Below are 21,866 nucleotides of genomic sequence, written 5' to 3'. Positions count from 1 at the left end.
GAAGGACACTAACGCAGGCACTGGTGACCTCGCGGTTAGATTACAGCAACATTCTGTTCCTTGGGGCAACCGAGGGCAGCATAGGTCGCCTACAAGTCATACAGAACTCCGCAGCCAGACTGGTGTTAAGAAGACCCAGGAGAGCCAGCTCGAAATTGGCGCTGGATGCGCTTCACTGGCTGCCTGTGAAGAAGCGTGTGCTATTTAAGTGCCTCCTCTTCTGCCACCGTATTGTCTGGGACAAGTCACCGACATATCTGAAGGATCTAGTCAGCCGCTATGTACCTACTAGGACCCTCCGTTCAGAGGGTACCGGACTGTTGACAGTCCCCAGGATTAGGAAGGCTAGAATGGGTGGACGGTCCTTCGCGCTCCAAGCAGCTCAAAATTGGAACAAACTCCCTCCTATGCTGAGACTGGAGAGCAATGAATTGCGGTTTAGGGCTCTGCTCAAAACACATCTATATACTGCATAGAGTCTGGGTTTTCTATGCTGCTTCACTGGTAGCTTAGCGCGGGGACACGCCGTGATGGCGTTACTGAGCGCTCTATAAGCTCTTTATTATTATTATTATTATTTGATGGTGCTCGGTTTCCGTTGACCCACAACCTGCAATGCTTGACATCCCACCTCTACCAGGAAGATCCCACACATTACATTCCTTGTTTGGCACAGATTCTGACCACAAGTATGATACAGGTGATGCAATTGGCCAACCTTACCATGAAAAAAAACTGGAATGATGGCCCACAAGACACCAGTTGCTTAGTCACTTCTCCTGACTCTTGCCTCCTCACACCCCCAGTTCCTATCACTGAAGATAGTGCTTTGTTACCGTGGTAATGTGACTACAACTGAAGTTCTTGACCTCCAGCTCCCCACCTTAGCAGTCCAAACCAATGACTTGACCGAAGTTCTCCAACCAGGGTAAACCACTACCAAGCTCTCACTGTTACCCTTGGCCAAACCTTGTCCTGGCCCTTGTGAACCACCGAATTGCACAATGCTACCGCCCTGCCCTGGGTGACACTGCATTTTTGTTTTCGCACCCCTCTCCTGAGAGCTTAGAAGTCCATGCATCGACTAGCCAAACTAATCCAAACACTTTTCCGACTACTCCCCCAATAGGTAATCCAAATGGGTAGAAATGTTTGGGAAGAGGGTATTTTCTTCAACCAGTCTTACCCTCAAGTCTCTCAATGGCAGCTGCCTGCTGTACTGCTGTTCCCATGCTCTTGGGAACTCAGTGGATCAAGTCCTTTGAGGTGCACTGGAAGACCCCAGACTTGTCCTCATCCAAAATTGGCAGCAGTGCTGCTATGCCTGGTTTCGGTCGACGGGCTTTCAGACGATGTCCAGTTGTACCGAACAGACATACCCCTTTGCAGAGCTCGCCTTTTTGGAATATGGCAGATTTCGCTCTTGAGCAGGTCAAAGAGAGCAGGGCTGCAGCATGCTCATTGGGCTTATCTGCCCTCCCTTTCCAGCTGCATCAACCCTATTGTTCCTTTCCATTTTGCCGGACCTTCCAGCATCCCAGAATGACTAACCGAAGACCATCTGGCCATTTTTCGGTAAGGAACAAAAGCCCTTATCCAAAAGGGGCTATTGAGATGGTGCCTGCTTCCGAAGTGAGTCGTGGTTGCTACTCCCACTACTTCCTGGTGCCAAAGAAGGCCGTAGGCCATTGTCCTATTTTACACCTATGCCCTCTCAATCTCTTCCTCCAGAAGATGCTCTCTCTGGCCTTGTCTGCCCTTGATCCTGGATAGTGGTGTTAGACATGCAGGGACCTTTCATACCTTGCCCAGATTTCAGAAGAGACTGCGAAAGATCTGCAGAGGTGGTTACTGGACAGGGATTAAGTCGGCAGCAGACCCCTCTCCTTACCTCACCAAAAGCTGGCCATGGTGACCTATGTGTCCCTTTTGTATTGGGGCAGCCACCTGGGAGATGTGGAGATCAGAGGTCTCTGGTCTCCTATGGAGGCCCAGCTCTATAGCAATATCCTTGAGATGTGGACCAGCCACTTTTCATTGAAAGCATCATTCTAGGGTAGGTTACTACGTGCTTGCGGACAACACCACTGCTACGTGGAATTGCAACAAGCAGGGTAGAGTTGTGTCCCAGTTCCTGTGCCAGGAGACGCTACGCCTCGAAGTGGCTGGACTACCAAGCAGTTTTGCTGGTGGTTGACCACCTGACGGGATCCATGAATCCAAAGATGGCACACAGTCTCTTCTGGCAATGGGGTGACACTTGCCTCTATCAATTCGCCAATGCAGAGAACCAGCAATTTCAGCAGTTCTGCACGGTTGGGTTTCTAAAGCGTCTCACCTCTATGCCTTCCGGTCCCAAGTTCTGAAGTAGAGTAGGACTGACCAGGCCCAAGTCATCCCTCTGGCTCCGGATTGGGCACCGAGAGTAGTGTATCCAGAGCTCCTGGGCTTGAGCATCTGTTATCCTATCAGGCTGCCACTCCAGGAGGACCTACTGTCACAGCAACAGGGCAGGGCAGGGCAGGGTTCTGCACCTGGTCCTTCGCAATGTCCACCTTTGAGTATGGGAGATTAAGCGGTAACAGCTGAACACCTTTTTATCTTCCACCAGAGTTATTTGAGGTAATCTTGGCACCCAGGCATCCCTTGACAATAGCTGCACATGCCTGTTCGAACAAATTTGTGGTGTGGTTTGGCTCACGCCTGATTGACTACTCTCCAGGCAAAGTTATCTGGCATTCTGCAAGGAATTTTTTCAGCACAGTTTATGGTAAGTTTCAGCTCTTTCAGCCTTTTTAGGTTTCCAGACCAGTCTTCTTTCTTTAAATCACTGGTTGTGATACGTTTTTTTAAAGTCCTACAACGCTGGTTTCCTCCCACTCCTTTTGCCATGCCACAGTTGTACCCTAACTTGGTCCTCACATATATGATGTGCATTCTCTTTGAGCCGCTTCACAGCTGCCTTTGCGTCTTGTCACCCTCAAGACAGTGTTCCTTGTCACCATAACATTGGTGCGATGAGTGAGCTGCAGACTTTTTGTGTCAATCCACTGTACAACACTGTCTTGTCAAACAAACTGGTTCTACGGACACTAGCATCCTTCTTGCCAAAAGTTGTGATGTCGTTCACTTAGGTCAAACCATCACCCTGCCGGCCTTCTATGCTCACCTTCACCCCTCTGAGGACGAGAGGCTTCATTGGTTTGACCCCAATAGAGCATGAGATTGTTTATCGATCGGACAGAAGAATACTAGTTGTATGATCAGCTATTTGTAGGGCTCACTTAAGTGAAAAAAAGCAAGGAAGTACATGAAAGGACCATCTCCTGCTGGATTGTACTCTGCATCAGGACTTCCTATATGTTGGCCAAAAAGCAGTGTCTAGAAGAGCTGAAAGCTCATTCCACCTGGTCCAAAGTTGCTACCACTGCCTTGGCACCTGAAGTTCCTGTTCTGGACATCTGCCAGGCGGCTACGTAGGTGTCGCTCCATACAATCACGAAGCACTAATGTCAGCAGCCGCGGCCCATGCATGTAAGAGCGTTTGGGCGCTGGGGCGGGGTGGGGGGTATTTCGACGGAAGTTGAGGGAAAATTAATTATTTATTTAATTTTCCTTCGTGGTCGCTTGTTGAATCCCCCACCCCGCCCCACCGCTCTTACTTGTACGGGCCGTGGCTGACTCTCTGGACAGTAAGGCTTGCTAATAAAGATGTTTGTCACCCAGTCCTGCAGTAATTTTTAGTTTGAGACAATTCACAGACCCACCCCCTAATATGTACTGCTTTGGTATCTATTCAAAAGGTGAGAATTCTTTGTTTAGAAGTCTCTGAGAAGAACCATTTGCTTACATTCGCTTATGCTCTTTCTGGTAGAGACTCTATCTAACTGCAGATTCCTTACCGACTCTCCCATCGTCCCCATTTTGTGAACTAGGTTTTATCCATCAATAAGATCCAAAGTCTAGGAATCCTTACACTGGCTAAAGCCAATTTGCTGTTGGGGGCTCTGTGTCTGGAGGTATGGGCAACCTCCAAAGCAACTGAATGCAGGATATGGGCCCTGCATTTCATTTTCTGACTAGAACGGCGTCTGTGTGGAGCTGTGCAGTGGTACCACTCAGACTTTTCTGGGTTCAATCTGACACCTAGGGACAATTCAAAAGATGAGGAATCTACTGTTAGATAGTCTCTACCAAAAAGAATGTTCTTTGTGAACCTGACTATCGATGCTAAATAGCTTTACAGAACTGTTCTTTGCAGGGTCATAACATAGCCCTAGTATTTTGAAGACCACATACTGATGTTTAGATTGGCATATCCTAAGGCGGGCCAATAATAACCATCTGACTTCATCCACGTTTTTCTCCTTCTGTGAGGTCTAGTGGCTGAATGGACTAATGCATTAAATTTAGGAATCTGTTAGACCTCATTGTCACAGGGGCCTCCTCAGCGCATCACTCAGCATGACCTCCTTAGAGGTCTACAAAATGAATACGCTTTAGTTAGTAAACAATAAGCATCTGGTATTCAGTGCCAATGTGTTAACAAGGCCCAGAATACAGCGGTCAAAGTTAGAACTCTGAGAAGAGAGCCAGTCCCAACAGTGGCAGAGCATGAACGACTTCACTACACAGTCGCTGATAATTTGGTCCCAACACTAAAGGTAGTATATGCAGTCAAGGTTATATCAAACTTTAGATATTCAGACAACCTCTTGAGCTGCACGTAAGATTTCTTAGGACTCACAGTGGTCACTGATGCTCACTTGTATTGAGGCATTGAAAAAGACTTGGCTGTCATCTGGATCTAAAGTCCTTGCCACTGCATTAGTGCAGTGTTTGTTGTATGGGTTGACAGAGATTCCGCTCTCTGAATAAGCATTGCTTAATATCAAGACTACAGTGGCATCTGGATACATATTCTGGGAGAATACGAGTAGAGGTATAAATGATTAGTTGCAACGCATTCTGTGAACACCATGCTGCCTTAATTGACTCTTACAAATCTGCTTAGTTATCCTCTCCTTTAGTAAACGTGAACCTAATATAATTTCGCCTAAGCAAAATGGTGCCAAATAAAAGTGTGCCCAAATATAAGCATCGTACTCTGAAATTCGGAAACTGCAGAGCGCTTCTATCGCTCAGATTTTTAGAGCACTACTTGTCATCCGTGATGGTATCCAGGGTCTAGCAAGGACCAGTTGATTAGCCGAATAGCCAGGTCTTCAGGGACTTTCTGAACTCTGGAAGAGACTGGGAGGTCCGCAGATGAAAGGGTAGCTCGTTCTCGCTCTTTGCTGCTAGGAAGAAGGAACATCCTCCATCTCTGGTACATCGGATGCGGGAGGGAGGGTTAGAGAAAGACGCAGAGCAGGGGTGTCTCGTGGGCTGATGGAAGTTCAAGCGGTGATTCAAGTAGGTGAGTCCGCTGTTGTCTAGGGCCTTGTAAATGTCCAGTATTTGTAATGCGCAAACAATTACCCGAAGGTGTCAAGGCGCTGGGGGCCATCGGGAAGATTAAGCAAGCTATTTCCCTGAGTCACATGGCGCTGGGCTGTCCTGCCGCCTGTGCCATGGATCGAACCATGAGCCCCTGGGTTCTGGAGTCAGTCGCCCTGGCCGCTGCGCCACACTTCTTCCTGTATGCATGGGCTAGGAGCTTGAACTGGCATATTTTCTATACAGGGAACCAGTGGAGTTCCCCTAGGTAAGGGGTGATGTGGGTTCATCTAGGGAGATCCAGGACGAGTCTGGCTGCGGCTTTTGGAGTAAGTCGGAGGAGGTCTGTAGCCTGAGGAGAAGGTGAGCTGTATAGAGAGCGTTATTGTAATCCAGTCTGCTGAAGATGAGGGCCTGGGTGATGGTGCACCTCTAGCTTTAGAGTACCCATTTAAATATCTTATGAAGAATGCAGAGGATGAAGGAGCAGGAGGAGGAGAGTGAGTTGACCGGAGTTTTCATGGTTAGCTTTTTGTCCAGAATGATGCCTAGGTTCCAAGCGTAGCCAGTGAGAGTAGGAGTAGGCCTATGTTCTGAGTTCCACAAGGATGAATTCATGCAGAGCTTTTGTATCTGAAAATCGGCACCTTTGTCTTGTCCGGGTTGAACTTCATTCAGTTGTCCTTCATCCAGTTGACAGTGATGGAAGTTGTTCTTGGTTTTAGTGGTGTCTTCGGAGAGGATGAGTTTTGTAACATCCTCGTAGGATATGATGTTGAGCCAGTGGGTTTTGGCAATGCTGGCCAGGGGTGTCATATAATTGTTGAAGGGTGGGCTTGAGTGAGGATCCTTAGGGGAATCCACAGATGATTTCCTTGTGTTCTAATATGAAGGGGGGGGCAAACCTGTTGTGCCTGTAAATTGTGGTGGTGAACAGACAGCCAAATTATTTTTAAAGATTCCCTTAAATCCATGTGGATTGATTTCTTTATAGGGAACTGCACATCTGCAGCATCATTAATATCTCGGTTGCTTCTAACACAGATTCGTGGTCCATCAGCTAGGTGCAATGCTTCTGGAGATGTGAAATGGTGGAAAGATCACATTACAGCGAATTAACTTGTTGTCATCTTTTTGATAATCCTTGATAAATGAACTGCTGATAAGCTTGTACTTTTGTGTTCCTTGATATCAATAGTACTTGTTTGATATTTTTAGGCCAACTAGTCGTCGTAAGCAGGAATATGAAACTCCTCCAAGTAATGATGATGCTCAGAAGAAGTTTGGAAATGCTAAATCGATTTCATCTGACATGTACTTTGGGAAGCAAGATAATGCAGAAGTAAGTTATTTTTCAGGTTAATTAAACAGTATGCACATGTCGCTCCAGATTGTGCTTACTCATGTGTTATCTTTGTCTCAGTAATGCACAAGCTATGTAAATTGTTTGCGGACATCTCGTTTTCTATAAGGAAAAAAATGCACCCTCCTTGGGGGTCAGAGAGGAGATTATTAAAGTGCTAGTGAGAATTTCCAAGCAGTCCCCTGAATATTAATGCTAAATTTGACACAGTAGACAAACCTTGTGTTGCAAAAGCTTGAATGCTCTACGGCAATAATTGGACTAGTTCAGACCTTGTTTCAATCTTTCTTCGTTGACAGTTCAGACTGTGTTTCCCCCCTCCAACCCACTCCACAGCAGCTATGATCTCACCCTCCATAAACTTCAGAAAATACTAAACTATGTAAAGATTAAATATGACTCTTACCTTCCTACAAGTATTAAGCTGACTTTCTCTCGCACATTCAAACAACCATTTGCAATGTAATAGATCTTGCATTACTGAAAGTTTGTGCTATTGGCGTTGATAATATTAATGCAATGCCAATAGCTCAAACTTTCAGTAATGTGAGAGTTGTTAACCCATAGGGAAGTGGTGTGGCTTTAATGAGAAGGGCGGGAGACGACAGCAGATGCCCTGGGGCTCGTAAGCTGCTGATTTTTGCTCCTTATCTTGCTCCCTCTAACGGCCCGACTCGTAATTGCGAAATATGGCAAGAATAAACGGGTAGGCTAGCTGAGGAAAGACAGACAGGAAGACCTATACTAGATTACCTTTAAACAGTGGCAAAGTGCTATGTTTAATGAAAGCTGCAATTTCAAATAGAGCATCGAGTAAAATCAATCAGACACTTTCTGTAGTTGCCCAATATTTAGATTTTGGTGCTTGATTTATATTTTTGGACGGCACTTTTTATAGCCAAAGATGCACAAGGAGCCCTTCAATTGTTCTTGAACAAGCAAACGTGTATCTCCTAACCTATTTGCCAACAAAATATTTTTGATGTTTTCTCTTATGCAGCGCATGTCCCCTAGCAGACCGTGTGCTGCCTTTTCCTTGAGGGACGGAGACGCCACGCCACTCGCATTTCTCTTGGGCATGTTTGCAGGCAGCTGTAATCTCTTTCGAAGTCTGGAGGGAGAATTGCTGCAATGAAACTGACCGCAGCAAAGAGTTTAATTTCGGTAGAACAGTTTCAAGATTTTTATTCCAAACAGAAAAATACACCAGAGCACGCAACCAAAGTACGTAAATGGGCAGTGCAAAGCGAGGCCCAATCTTAAACGGATTGGCGTCACCTGTACCCAATCGGTTATCAGTAGGGTTGAACAAGGCTGGATAAGTAGGGGGTGAGATTGGATTCGCCCAACGGGGTGGTTAAAAGGGTTGGTCATGCCTTAGCGCCTAGCTTCAAAAGTAGGATATGTAGACGGGTTAATGCCACTTTTTCCCCCTCCTTATGTCCTCTTCTGTGGCCGGGAGAAGATGGAATTGGTCTACATTGAGAGAGAAGAGAGACCCCCTTATAAGCTGCTGAGGAACCGTACCGATTCTACACAAGTGCAGCTGCCATTTTAGATTGGAATAATTTTTTTCTAATGAAACTACTGCATCGTGTTGTGGTATATTTTAAAAAAGATGAGTTTTTGCAATTTCACACAAAAACATTGAACTCATTACGTAATCAAAAACATATATTTGAAACTTGCGGCAAATGCATGTGCAGATAAACTTTTAATTCACTACATCGTATTTTGTAAGAATACTCTATTTTCTTTTCCCATCCCCTATCCTAGCTTGTCCAGATGGGCACTAAATGAAAAATAAAAGATGCTTTGCATCCTCGAGCACAGGCAGGAGAAAGCCATATAAGAAAATAGTGCTTGAGGCTGTAATTAAAACATCTAGAGTAACAACACAAATGTAGCAGCGGGTGTCCTCAAGGGAGGTTACAAGAAGAGAAAAGCTGGCATAAGGAGTGACTACTAAGCCTCTTGACCAGTGAAAAGCCACCATTTATGAAGGACAGTGACTATTCAATTAAAAAGATGGGCGGAAAGTGGGTGGAACTTCATGCCAATATCCCGAATACAGCATGTCTTGAAGAGACAGCGTAAGCGCTGCTTAGGCGAGACTTAACAATGGGTGTGAAACAAACATCTAGGTTCAAATGCACAATAACAAAGTTTACTTTTGGTTAGGTTTCCTATCTACGTTGTTCTTTTTGTCTTGGTTGCCATATCTTTTTAATTACGAACAATAAATGGCACGGGAAAACAGTTTGAGGTCGCTTTTTGAAAGTAATTGCCATGTTAATTACTAGATGAGGGGCTGTATTATGCATGATGTTTAAATCTCTATGCAAGGTCTAACTGTAAAATCAACTTAAATGTATGCAATCTTAGCTTGACAATTAGATTGTGATGTGGTTCTATGAATTACAAAGGCTAGTTTTTAATTTCATACTACAAAAAGGGTATTTTACCATGGCATAGTGGTATAGATTACATTAATGCATGGCATTCTGCAAACATCCCTCACATACACATTTAATCTTTTTCCCAGACACTGAATCCAAATTTGCTGTCATGTCAGTGTTTCAGAAAACTGATAAAGTAAAACACTTTGAGAATTACCTTTCTAAGGGAGATGCCTTAGAGCATATACCTGGTGTTCAAGTTATTGACAGAGTGAAAAAGACAGGAGTATAACCCATAGACCAAAATGGGACTGGGTGCGTAAATTATAACAAGAAACAATGAAAAAAAACAGCGTGGTCGGCGCAAAGTGATAAAAACAATCAATTAAAGGCTTTCACATTAATTATATACAAGTGGACAAGTTCAATTTGAGATGGTGATAAGCCTATTGGTAGTGCGCCGTGAAATTGCGCTGTTGTTGTCGACGGCGTTTCGATCCTCTATGATTCGGGATCCTCTTCAGGACAGGGTTGGCGTTGAATTGGGGTGCTGGAAATTCGGTACATTAACTGGATCCAGGGGTCAGTCCTTCACAAGGTAATGGTTCCGGAACCACTTTGCGCCGACCACGCTGTTTTTCACTTTCACTTGCGTCGTCACTATCACTGCGTCATCACATTTTCACCAAGTGCTATTTGGGTTGCTTCATGATGTTTTTCATGTACAGTGCTGCCTTTAACTGTGCTTCCCGTGGTTAATGCAATTGGTGATTAACAACCTTCTCACAAAATGTATTGAGACTCCCTGGTGTTCCTTTCTTGCAATACGTACTGTATGCAAAAAATGTGAATTGTCTTTGTTATTGATACCTAGTGGGACATTGTTTCTTGTTATAAGTTATTGACAGAGCATTGGTTCCACTGAAACATTTCCTCTACTACAGTTACCTGTAAATAGGATTGTCTTGGTCCCAAAAAGCTAATGCGTCGTAATTGTACTCTGCGATATAAAACGAGTTGATATCTCAGCGTTTCATTTCCTCTTTTCCCTAGTATGAAGCTAGATCGCGACTGGAGAGATTTTCTGCAAGTTCATCCATAAGTTCAGCAGATCTGTTTGAAGATCAGAAAAAGCAACCAACAGGTAATTTAAAACATCAGTTATTGTTTTCGATTCTTATTGCCTGCCCTACATGTGAAATTCTGTGCGTTTCTCATACAGGGGCCACACTGAAAATGCTGCTCTACCAATGACTGGGCCCTAAAGCTCTTTATATCAGTAATATCAAAACGTTAGTACCTTTCGTATCCATGCCTTTACTGCACAAGTGCCAATATCATAGTGTAGATACTACCACATACTAATTTCACTTTTTTCTCCAGTGATTACATCACTTCGCCCTTCTGTGGTGTATTTATTTGTTATTGGGCTACTAGACTTTGTATCATAAATCTTACTCTCCATGTTGTCACACTAGCTCGTCTCACTCCCTCTCTTGCACTTGGCTTTTATGTGTGTGCGTGTGATTTTTGTGGATTTGTAAAAACTTTGTACCTACCCCCTCCCACCCAGCATCTCTGTTGCTGCACCCCACTATGCTCACCTTTAAGCAACACTTTCCCCCACCCATTCATGTATCTGCGATAGTCAAAAGTTACAATAAGCAGCAGGCAGCCCCTCTGTATTAAGTCAACAAGGGCTTTATTGATGCTAGCGTACCAGGCGTGTTTGGTTCAGGAACGAAAGGCACTTTTTTTAAGGTCTGGCATTATATTCATATGTACTTGGTTATAGGGGCTTTCAGCAAAGATTTTTATTCATTGATCTGTTCTTGGGCCATTCACATTTTACTACTGCCCACGGTAGCACAGAGCATGTGGCAGTGGCTCAGTCCTCTTCAGTGTCTGAGTGATGGCATGCTGCTCTTTCACAAGGATCAGATCAGCACGCAAAGTTGTTCCCTTAATGCTGGAGACTACTATGTGAATGTTATCTTTTTGAGAGCACAACCATGTTTGCTTTTAGCAAATTGTGTTCATCTGTTTAGATATTTATTTTTAAAGCAATTAGGGTATAGCCAACTTGCCAACAATAAGTTTTTACAAAAACTGTGACAAAGCAAAACCAGTATTGATTAACCCAAAAGGTTGGCGACCAATGACACACATGTTGGCTTTGCCAATGCTTGTTTTCACGGTCTCCCATCTTCGTATACAACATCCTTGTTTTATCTTTTTTTTATTTACCTGATGGAGGATATTTCATCCCTATGTGCTTTATCATGTTTGGTTTATTTATTTATTTATTTTATTTTGAAAGTTTTATATAGCACGAACAAGATCTTTGCAGATATCAGAGCGCTTTACAGGACAAGGGGGTGATAGAGTAATAGAATGTAATAGTTGAGGTAGTTAGGTACAAGGTGCATAGTTACATAGGTAGGTCAAAAGTACATGAGGTAGGTCACAGGTGAGGTAGTGTCGGTACAAGGTGCATAGTCAAACAGTTCTGCCAATAATATAAAAGTACAAAAATAAGGAGCATATACTTGTTTAAGCGTGCTTAAAATGCTTTTGGAGATAGCAGAAAGGTAGGCATAGTTGAGGTAGGTGAGTGCAGGGTGTATAGTCACACAGGAGCATCAGTAGTACAAGAGTAGGGATAGTTGAGGTGGTGTAGGTACAGTGTGCAAAGTCAGACGGGTGCGTCAACAATATAGAGATATACAAAGAGGGAACGTATACAATCAGATAAGTCGATAATACAAGTAATCGCTTTTACTACTTTCTTAAAAAGTTTGTTGGAGAAGATGAGCCTGGTTTCAGGAGGGAGTGAGTTCCAGATCCTGGGTGCCATTCCTGAAAAGGAGCGTTTATAGGTTTTTTCCTTCCGAAATCTTCGAGGCTTCAGCAGAAGATTGTTTGTGCTTCTAGTAGTTCTAGAGCCACCCGAAATTGACAGCTTTTGAGTGAGGTAGGCGGGTGAGTTCATGTGTACAGCCTTGTGCGTCATGCAGGTGATTTTCAGATGTATCCTGGCTTCAAAAGGTAGCCAGTCCAGGGATTTAAAGTCAGGGGAAATATGCGAGTGTTTTTTTGAGCCAGTGATGAGTCTCGCTGCAGCGTTAAGGGACGCTCTTAGGGGTGCCGTTGTAGTTAGGGGGAGCCCGCAGAGGGCGGTGCTACCGTATTCTATGTGCGGGATGACTATAGATTGTACTGCAGCTTGGAAGTCTTTGGCTGGAAGGAAGGGTTTAAGTTTTCTCAAGGTATTGATTTGGAAGTTAGCTCCTTTGGTTTCCTTGCTGATGTGCTCCTGCATGTTGAGATTGGCGTCAAGTGTTATGCCTAAAGATTTTGCTGAGTCTACAATGGTAGGTTGTACATTTAGAGCCGTTAAGTGCTTAAGCCATGTTTGAGCCGTAGAGATTTTTGCGGGAGGTGAGATCAGGAGGAACTCAGTCTTCAGCGCATTGAGTTTGAGGTGATTCTCGGCAAGCCAGGATTGGGCGTTTCTGATCGTGGTGTTCAGAAGCATGATGTCCTTGGGAGATTGTATTTTGAGATAAAGTTGGGTGTCGTCGGCATACATGTGAAAGTGAACATTGGATGTTTGTAGCAAAGTAGTGAGAGGTTCCATAACTAGGTTGAACATTGTTGGGGAGAGGGAGGATCCTTGAGGGACGCCTAGCGATACAGGTACCGGAGAGGACATCAGGTTGTTGCTTTTGAATCTTTGTGACCGGTTGTGTAGAAAGGAGGTGAACCACTTGAGAACAGTCCCAGATATGCCCATTCTTGTGTTTAATAGTTCGAGTAGGTTCTCATGTTTAACTGTGTCGAATGCTGAGGAGAGATCAAGAAGGATGAGGAGGCAGGTATCGTTTTGGTCTAGGATTTGGAGGGCGTTGTCAACTATGTGAGTCATGGCAGTTTCGGTACTGTGCCCTGCTCGGAAGCCTGATTGATGAGCGTTGAGGAGATCAAACTTAACTATGTGTTTAGTTAGTTGTAGCTGTACGCATTTTTCCAGCAGTTTAGCGAGAGTGGGAATATTTGTAATAGGGTGGTAATTGTTTAGATCAGAGGGGTCTGCTGTTGGTTTTTTTAGTAGCCGTGTGACTAGTCCGACTTAGAGGGCATTAGGGATGGATCCTTGTTGAAGAGAGCTATTGATAATCTTAGTACAGAGTGGGAGGAGCAAAGGGGTAAAGTCTTTTACAGCGTTAGCAGGAAGGGGGTCAGTGAGGTGATTGGATGGTTTCAGGGTGCTGAGCAATCTGCCAATTTCTTCTTCGGAGTAGGTGCCAAAGGATGACCATGTAGCATTGTTCTTTGGTTCATATGCTGCTGTGTGTTGGGGGTTGGAGTAAAGGATTGAGTCATTGAGGAGATCGCTTTTTATGTTGTCGGTTTTTTGGTTAAAGAAAGCAGAGAAGTCTTCACAAGAAGGTGTAACGCCCAGGGTGCTGAGTATCTGGGGTTGTTCTTTGGATTGCGTTCTGATTAGCTCAAACAATTTTCTTGGGCGGTTTTTTGCTAGTGCGAGCTGGAGGCTGAAGAAATCTTTTAGAGCGTTTTATTTTCCTGAAGTAGGCGTTTCTCTGTTTCTTCAGGGTTTTTAGGTTCAGTGCAGAGGGGGCTGACCTCCAGGTGCGCTCTGCCATTCGCATGGCCCGTCTATCATCATTGAGGCTCCCGTCATACCATGGGTTGGAGATCTTGGACGAAACTCTTTTCAGTTGCATGGGTGCAGCCTCATTGATTATTGTGGACATAGCATTGAGATACTGGTCAGTCAGGAGTTGAACGTCCGTAGCGCCGGAAGGGGGAAGTAGGAGATTGCAGCTGTTAGGCGGTAAGGAGTTAGGGTTGAGTTTCTTCTTGTCTCTTTTCCAGACTTTGGGCTTAGAAGGTTGAACTGGGTTAAGTTAAATTTTTTCATGGATAAGGAATGAGACAATATGATGATCTGACCAGTCACAAGGTTGGATTGACTCAAGTTGAATAGCGTCCTCTTTGGAGATGATAAGGTCGAGGATAGAACCTTTCTCATGGGTCGGGCTATTGCATATTTGGGTGAGATCAAGGGCGTTGAGGAAGCTTTTGAGGCTATTTACCACTGTCACTGCTGTCATTCCAATGGAGATTGTAGTCGCCAAGGAAAATTTGGGTGTTTTGCCGTCCTGAGTTGGTTGAGATTGTGTCCATGAGTTGTTGGAAGAAGGAGAGATTGTCCCCAGGTGGGTGGTATATGATGTGTAGTGAGCATACCGGTTTGCTTTCGCTGATGACATCCAGGCAGAGGTATTCACAGGAAGTAAGAGAGGGGGCGGACGCTTTAATAACTGAGAGGTTGCTTCTGTAGATACAGGCAATTCCACCGCCTTTCTTTTTGGTCCTGTCAAGTCTAATGATACAGTAGTTGGGGGGGACTAGGATAATCATGATAGGTGTAGACGAATGAGACAACCATGTTTCAGTCAGAATGGCTAGATCCGGTTCCAGAGAAATGATGAGATCGGCGACCTCTGCGGAATGTCTTTGGGCCGATCTGCAATTGAGAAGTATGCATTTGAGGCTAGGGGTGCAGAGGGTGGAGGAAGGTTCTATAGTGAGGGGTACATTTGTGAGGTTGTTGGGGACGGCGCCTCTGTTGTTATCCTTTTGGTGCCTGAAGGGGTTAGAGATAATCGTTGGGATGGACAGATGGTTGATGGCTAGGCGAGTTTGGGGAGCCGGGACGTAAGAGTGGAGAAGGGTGTGTATGTCATGGTCTGAGATCGTATTGGTAGTGCGTCTGGGGCGATTGGTGGTATTGCGAGAGGGGATAGAGGTCCAGTGTGGGGAGTGTTGTGTGATAAGGCGAGTAGAAGGTGAGGAGGAGGAGGTGTTGTTAGGTGTAAAGGGAGTATTACGATTGGTGGTAATGCGATTGGTATTGCGATTGGTGGTATTGCGAGAGGGGATAGAGGTCCAGTGTGGGGAGTGTTGTGTGGTAAGGCGAGTAGGAGGTGAGGGTGAAGTGTTATTAGGTGTAAAGGTGGTGGTGGGAAGGGGGTGTCTGGGGTGTGTGATGAGCAACTCTTTGATGGAGTGTAGTTCTTCTTTCATTTGGAGGAGGTGAAGGACTGGGTTCTGCTAAGACCCAGCGGTGCCAGGGATAACACCTAAAACCTTCGTGGGTAACCTGTTCCGGCGTACAAATGACAGACACAGGACACTTCCTTTGGCGTCAAAGATTCGAGGTTTATTACTGCAGGGAACACAGAAGTCACGAGAAGTACAAATCATGTAAGTTCACGGAGCCTGCTTCGAATTGCTACTGTGGGCCGCTCCTTTTATACAGTTTTAGCTCATAGGTTAACATGGTACACAAAGGTTTACAACTCGGTTCCCATCATAACACCATAAGGGGTTGCTTTCATGTATTCAAAACCCGGAACATAAGTACGGAAACGTTTGGTGGTTCCCAACTGTAAAAACCCATCTTCCCACCATTAGTACATTCCAATCGGTAGTAAACAGATCGAAGAGAGAACAGAGACAGGTGCAAAGGAAGACAGAAACAGTGGGGAGATCGGAAAGGGTGTAAAAAGGGGTGGTATCGGGAAACACGAGCTACAGGCATCAAAGGGACGTGCCTAATGAGATGCATGGCTAAGACAATAGAGCGACACGGCAAGATGTGCCTCGAGCGGGGCCATCTGCCTTACAGTGTCATCCCCCTCATCATAAAGATACTTTCAAAGGAAACGTGTCTTCCGCAAGAGTCTTGGGAATCCCAGGGTCGCGAAGCGGACAGCGTCCGTTCGCTGGCTACTTGAGGGCAAGAGACAAAATGGATGCCGCATCTAAGATGGAACCCGTGGGCTCGGATGTAGAAACCCACGAAACAAACGAACGGTTTAGGCTAGTACAGCGAAAACGCGTACACCCACTGAACTCGTCATTTGCGGTTCATAGATACCAGACTCAACCATATTCGTGTGAGTCCTAAAACACCACTTACGATCATCACGGAACCTCAGAGGGTGGACATAATCATGTCCAGCGTGGTGTTGGGCGCGGAGTTGGGGAGGGGTACTGGCGGTGAACAGGCGTTCACTTACAAGTTAAAGCTGGCAGTCTGATAACTGGCTTGTATACGGAGAGTTTAGTGCAAAGCATATAAGGGCTGTGGAGCGGTCTGTACACAGCTCCCTCAATCCCTTAAACACCCTGCCTACCTGGACCACGGCGACCTTCAGAGGGCATCTGACGTGATTTGGGGGATTCAGTTGATTACTGCCTGACTGAAATTTTTTATTGTATATAGTTAATTAAAACCTTTACAATATTGTAACATAAAACACATATTTTTAAAAAGTACAAATTCTCAAGTGGTTAAAATGGAAGCTTTCTAAACGTCCATGTATTTGGTATGATTATGGGGATTGTGAGGTATTTGAGTAGATCTGTTCGTTACGCTTCACTCATCCGGTTTCAGGCCTTTGGTTTCCTGTTTCTCAATGTTTTGTATTAGGTGCAATGCCTTTTGACAGAATTTTGCGGCTCTACAAGCTGTCTGCAATTGTTGACTGTTCAGTGCTAGCATGACAGCCTGGCGACATGTTCTAATTTGGAAAAGACTGAATGCGTGAAGGAGAAAGTAACATCTCAAGTTTTTCAGAGACGGACAGATGCACAATATGTGCATCATTGATTCTTCCTTTTGTCCACATAGTCTGCAGTCAGGGGTCGACCATGTTTGCTTCCATGCTGGTGTATGGTCTTTTAAGATGGAAGTGCCCAGCCGTAGATTTAAAAGTTTTTTGTGCGGCCGTGGATATGTGGTTGACTAAGTAGGGTTGCGGCTCCATTTTCCCGTACGTGGCCAACACTGTCCAACCGTGTTTTTTCTTTGCTGTTGCGGCTTTATCTAATAGCCATGATCTTTGCTTTGCAGCCCCGTTGGTCACTTTTTTGAAAGCTGCAAAAGTTTTGTTTGTATTCCATGCCTTTTCCAGCTTGAGGTCCAACAGGGCATTATCACATACTGTTTGCCAGTCATTTTTTGATTTTGTCTGGTTATTCATCTCCATCCAACAGAGTCCCATAAGCGTGTCCTCTTGAGCTGCTCTTAGTTTCCAGCATGTTTTTAGAATGGCCGCTTGTCTGACTTGGTGCTGATTTAATAGGCCAAATTCCAGATGGATCTGCGATTGGGATACGCACCTCGGGATGTGGAAAATGTTTGAACAGCTCTGACTGTTGCGTGTTCAAGTAATTTGCGTCCTTGCCCCTGTACAATTCCAACCCGTATGTTAGAGATGGTAAAAATTTGGCAGCTATTACCTTCAGCAGGTGCGAGTTGGATGAGCAGTTAAATTTTGTTTTAGTAGATTTAAGGCAAAACGTAGTTTGTTTGCCTGAGCCTTTCTGAACAGTTGATGGGCTTTGAGTCCATCTGGCATCGATCATTATGCCCAGATATTTGTACGAGGCAGACTGCTCTATTGTGTTGCCTGCAATGTGCCATTTAAAAGATTTCTTCCCTGGCTGCGAGCCAAAACGGACGATCTTTTTTTTTTTTTGTAATTGATTTGCAAGCCCTGTGCACTAGTGTAATCATGGAGCTTCGTGATGGAGGCCCATCGGGGTCTGGCTGCACAGTACAATGTCGTACAATGTCGTCTGCGTATTGTATGCTCCTGATTTTGTGCTGGGCTAGCTTTGGTGGGTCGCTTTCTATCTCCGCGATGCTCTTGTCCAGATCCGCAGTGAAGATGTTGAAAAGCGTTGGTGCCAAAACGCAACCCTGCTTAAGGCTGATGTGGGTAGGTATTTTTCTAGTTATTCTTTCGCCATTACCTAGTTTTATTCTTACCTAAGTGGATGAGTATAGGTTGATAATGGCCCGCAACAGCTTTGATGGTATTTCCCAAGTGGCCATTTATTTGCCATAGGGCCTCCCTCGGGACTGTGTCAAACGCTGCTTTTAAGTTAACGAAAAACGTATAAAGCTTGGTTGTCTTCTCCCTTGCTTTGTCGACCAGGAGGTTTAATGCCAGCAGGTTGCCTAGGATGTTGGTTCCAGGCCTGAAACCTGTCTGCGTGATCGGGAGAATTTTTTTCGCGCAGACCCAATCTTCTAAGGCCGTCAACAGGTTTGAGGCATAGATTTTGGCCTTGACATCTATGAGCGCTATGAGGCGGTAATTGGCTGGATCAGATCTTGACCCTGCCTTGAAGATGGGATGTAGAATGCTACCTCTCCATGATTGGGGAGTACTTCCGGACTGAAAAGCGATGTTATATAGAGGGGTAAGATATGCCGCCCAGAACTGTTGATCTTGTTTGAACAGGGCGTTCGGTAAGCCGTTGGGTCCAGGGGCGCCCTTAGATCTCAAGTTTTTAAGTACCTTTTCTACCTGCAATGGCGTTATCCAGTTTACATCAAACTGTGGGTCTACATCCCGGTATTTTAGTTGATGTGGGTTGTGCTGGACTGGACTCCATGCAAGCATATTGTTACTTTGTGTGTGTTCTAAATACTGTATCCAATCACCCTCAAGTATGTTGGCATTGGAGACCTGAGCAGCTCCATTTGCGACTTTGTTTATTTCTGCCCAAACTTTACCATTATTGTTGGATTTACTGGATGCTAGTAGTGATTGCCAGATTCCAGTTTGGTATTTTGATTTTTCTAGCCACACTTCTTTTTTTGTAATTTTGCCTTAGTTTGTATATTTGATTTGCTGTTTGTTCACCCTTTATCTTGCCTATCACTTGTAATTTTCTGTGTTCTTGGTTACGGGTCCTTTTATTGCGTACTATGCGTCCCTGGGTCACTTGGGGTGTTTTACCCGAGGTTGATTGATGACAGCGAGGTTGGTTGCCAAATCTCTCTATTAGTATACTGATCAGGCATTCCCAGTTGTCCAGGTGAGCTGATGGTTCATATCCGGTCGCATCAGTTTGGGTGTTATGAATATGCGTCATTATCTCTTTGGTGTTGGTGCCATTCCACACAAGTCTCTTTAGGTTGTAAAGGCTTGGGGGTTCGGTCAAGACCTCATGTGCTGTGGCCCTTTTATGTTGGAGGCTAAATTCAAATGCTTGCAAACTATGGTCGCTCTCCAATTTGTGGATAATTTTGTAACTGACGATGGTTTGCAGGACTGCTAAATCCACAATGGTATAGTCCAGCATTGAATGAGCCTGTTTTGCTATTCTGGTTGAAGCTGCTGGTTGGTCTTGTGGGAAGCGGCCATTCAAAGCAATCATTCCCACCTCTGCGAACATTAAGGCGCACTGTTGACCGAATTTATCTTTTTTTCAATGGTTAGTAACAATATTTGGAATTGTTCCGCCGTTCCATTTGTTTTTGGACATGGTTAGAGTGTGGTCCTTTTGAAGCAGGGACATGTTCAAATCTCCTGACACGACCATCCCAGCCACTTTGTTTTTCGAATCTGGATGTATGTAGATGTTACAAATTATCATTGGCAAAGTCTAGAGCCCTCTGTATGCCTTTGCCGGGGTCTTGCGTCAGCTCAATTTTGATACACTGTATCCATTGTTGGCCTGTGTCGATGTTAACATAAGTCCAAGCGATGCTGGTAGTCAGATAGATTGATAGGCCTCCGGCGGCCCTTCCCGAAAGGCCACTTTTGGTTGCTAGTAGTTGAATTTCATTGAAACCATCTATTTGCTGCGAAGCCATTAGCCAGGTTTCTTGTAACAGAATGTCAAAGTTTTTTAGGAATGACGTTAATTCTACTTCGTTGGTTTTGCCCCCCAGGCCGATGATGTTCCAAGAGCAGGCTTTTAAGGTCGGTTTTCATGCGTCTATCATCCCCGTCACCGATGAGTTTTGTGTTGGGGTAGAATTTTCCGACGTTCTTTGGATCCCCCTGTCTGGCCTTGGTGGATGATTCGTAGATTGGCCCATTCCCCCTTATTGGTGGCCATACTGCCGACGGCCCCCCGAAGAATTCCGTCTCCTGGTTTAGATCTTTTTTCCACAATGGCGGCTAGTGGGCCTGGAGATCTTTCTGGCGGCACTGATTTTAATTCAATTCCCCAGTTGGCGAACTCTTCTCTGTATCGCCACACTTCTTTGGCAATTTCGGGGTCCTGCCATGTTACCACTGTCATTTCTCTCCCATTTGTGTTGGGAATTGTTTTGAATTCAATACTGTCTTTGTGAGTTGTATCCACATTTTTTAACGCCTCGAACGAGCTGGTGAGTTTTAGAATAGCACTCCGATTTAAGATGTCGTGGTTCCACCTTGAACTGTAGTGCGGTATTAATTTGTGCTTTGTTGAGCCCAATGAATAGGTAGTATCTGGCTTCTCATTCCGATTTGAGGAACAGAATTGGTTGTTTCGCGTGAGTAGACTGTCTCTGCTGCTCTGATTTAGGGCAAACGGCTGCATTACCAGCTCGATGTCAAAGGCCGCCTGCTGTAATTTTGGGTCCGCAGGGACTTGAGTATGGGGTCTCGGTTGGTGATGCTCTGTTACAGGTTGTTTCTCTTTGGGTCCCGACACCTTTTTCGAGAAATATTGTGAGATGGTTTTCTGTTCTACGTATTTTTTTGGCGCGGGAGAGCCAACCGCCAATTGCATTGTTGGTTGAGGTTGTTTTGCAATTGGAATGTTTTGATTCTTGGTGGCAACTGTTGGTGTTGCCTCCGGGAGCTGAGTCACTATAGGACATGACAGTCCACGGTCCGCTTGTTCTTCCTGGTCTTGCTTAGGTGACTCTTTATGATTTGCAATTAGAGTGCTTTGGTTCTTAATAGCGTCTGTTGATAGAGCTTCAGGGGGTTGAGTCGCTAGGGAACGTGTTGACCCCCGGTCCGCATGCTCTTCCTGCTCCACCCGATCTTTATGGTGTGGGCTTTGCGATGTCGGGCCTGTGATTGTATTTCGTTTTGGAAACCTTCTGGCATCTTTTTTCCCCTGATGCTTATTTTGTCTTGCTTTCCTCAGTCTCTTGCGCTCGTGCTTTGTCAGTGGGATGATTTGGTTTGTTTGCCTGTTGGATGTTTCCGGGTCTTCTCTCCTCAGATTTTCAGGCTCTGCCGTAATACTGTGGGGTTGGATTCCATTTTTTTGGGGTTGCCCGGAAACATCTTTCCCTATGCTGGCTGGGTTCAGAGTACCTTTTAGATGCTCTCTTGTTGCTTCAAGGGGTAATTCCTCGGTGAACGTATGTCAAAGTGATGAACGGCCTTCCATTTTGTCCGCCCTTGTATCCTCACTATCTGATGTGGCGCTGGAGGTTGAGGTTAGCATACTTTCTAAAAAGGTTCCGGTCCCAAAAGTTTCAGGGGAATGGTGAACGTTATTTGGTTTGTTCTGAACCTCTTCCAGAATGTCAGTTAGGATTGCTGGTAAAACTTTAGGATGGTTCATTGTTTCAGAGCACTGACATTCATGGTACGTTGTGTGTGGGTCTTTCTGTGCCCTTTCAATGAAAGAATTCAGCTCGAGAATCTTTTTATCTATGCCCGCTACGTGCGTGGATAAGATTTGCAAGATATCTATCTGCACTTCCAACTTTTCAGAATGTTGAAGTAGGGCTGTTGAGATGGTTTCCATCATATTAATGAACGGCGGCCACAATGGTGCGTACGCTGATGAGCTGTTGTCAACTGACTGATTTGGGACTT

General features: G+C 45.0%; 1 protein-coding gene across 6 annotated transcripts in view; it reads left to right on the top strand.

Moving 5' to 3' along the window:
* Positions 1-21,866, top strand: part of ARFGAP3 (ARF GTPase activating protein 3) — a 520,570-nt gene that overhangs the window by 407,585 nt on the left and 91,119 nt on the right. For all 6 annotated transcript variants that reach the window (XM_086922080.1, XM_086922097.1, XM_086922107.1 and 3 more), the window contains 2 exons: positions 6,658-6,781; positions 10,255-10,345. In XM_086922080.1, coding sequence (XP_086778206.1) covers positions 6,658-6,781; positions 10,255-10,345 — 215 coding nt within the window. The remainder of the gene's footprint in view (positions 1-6,657; positions 6,782-10,254; positions 10,346-21,866) is intronic.

The sequence above is a fragment of the Lissotriton vulgaris genome, chromosome 1_1 (genome assembly GCF_964263255.1).
Source record: "Lissotriton vulgaris chromosome 1_1, aLisVul1.2, whole genome shotgun sequence".
NCBI classification, from domain to species: domain Eukaryota; kingdom Metazoa; phylum Chordata; class Amphibia; order Caudata; family Salamandridae; genus Lissotriton; species Lissotriton vulgaris.
This window is presented reverse-complemented; position numbering and strand designations above follow the sequence as displayed.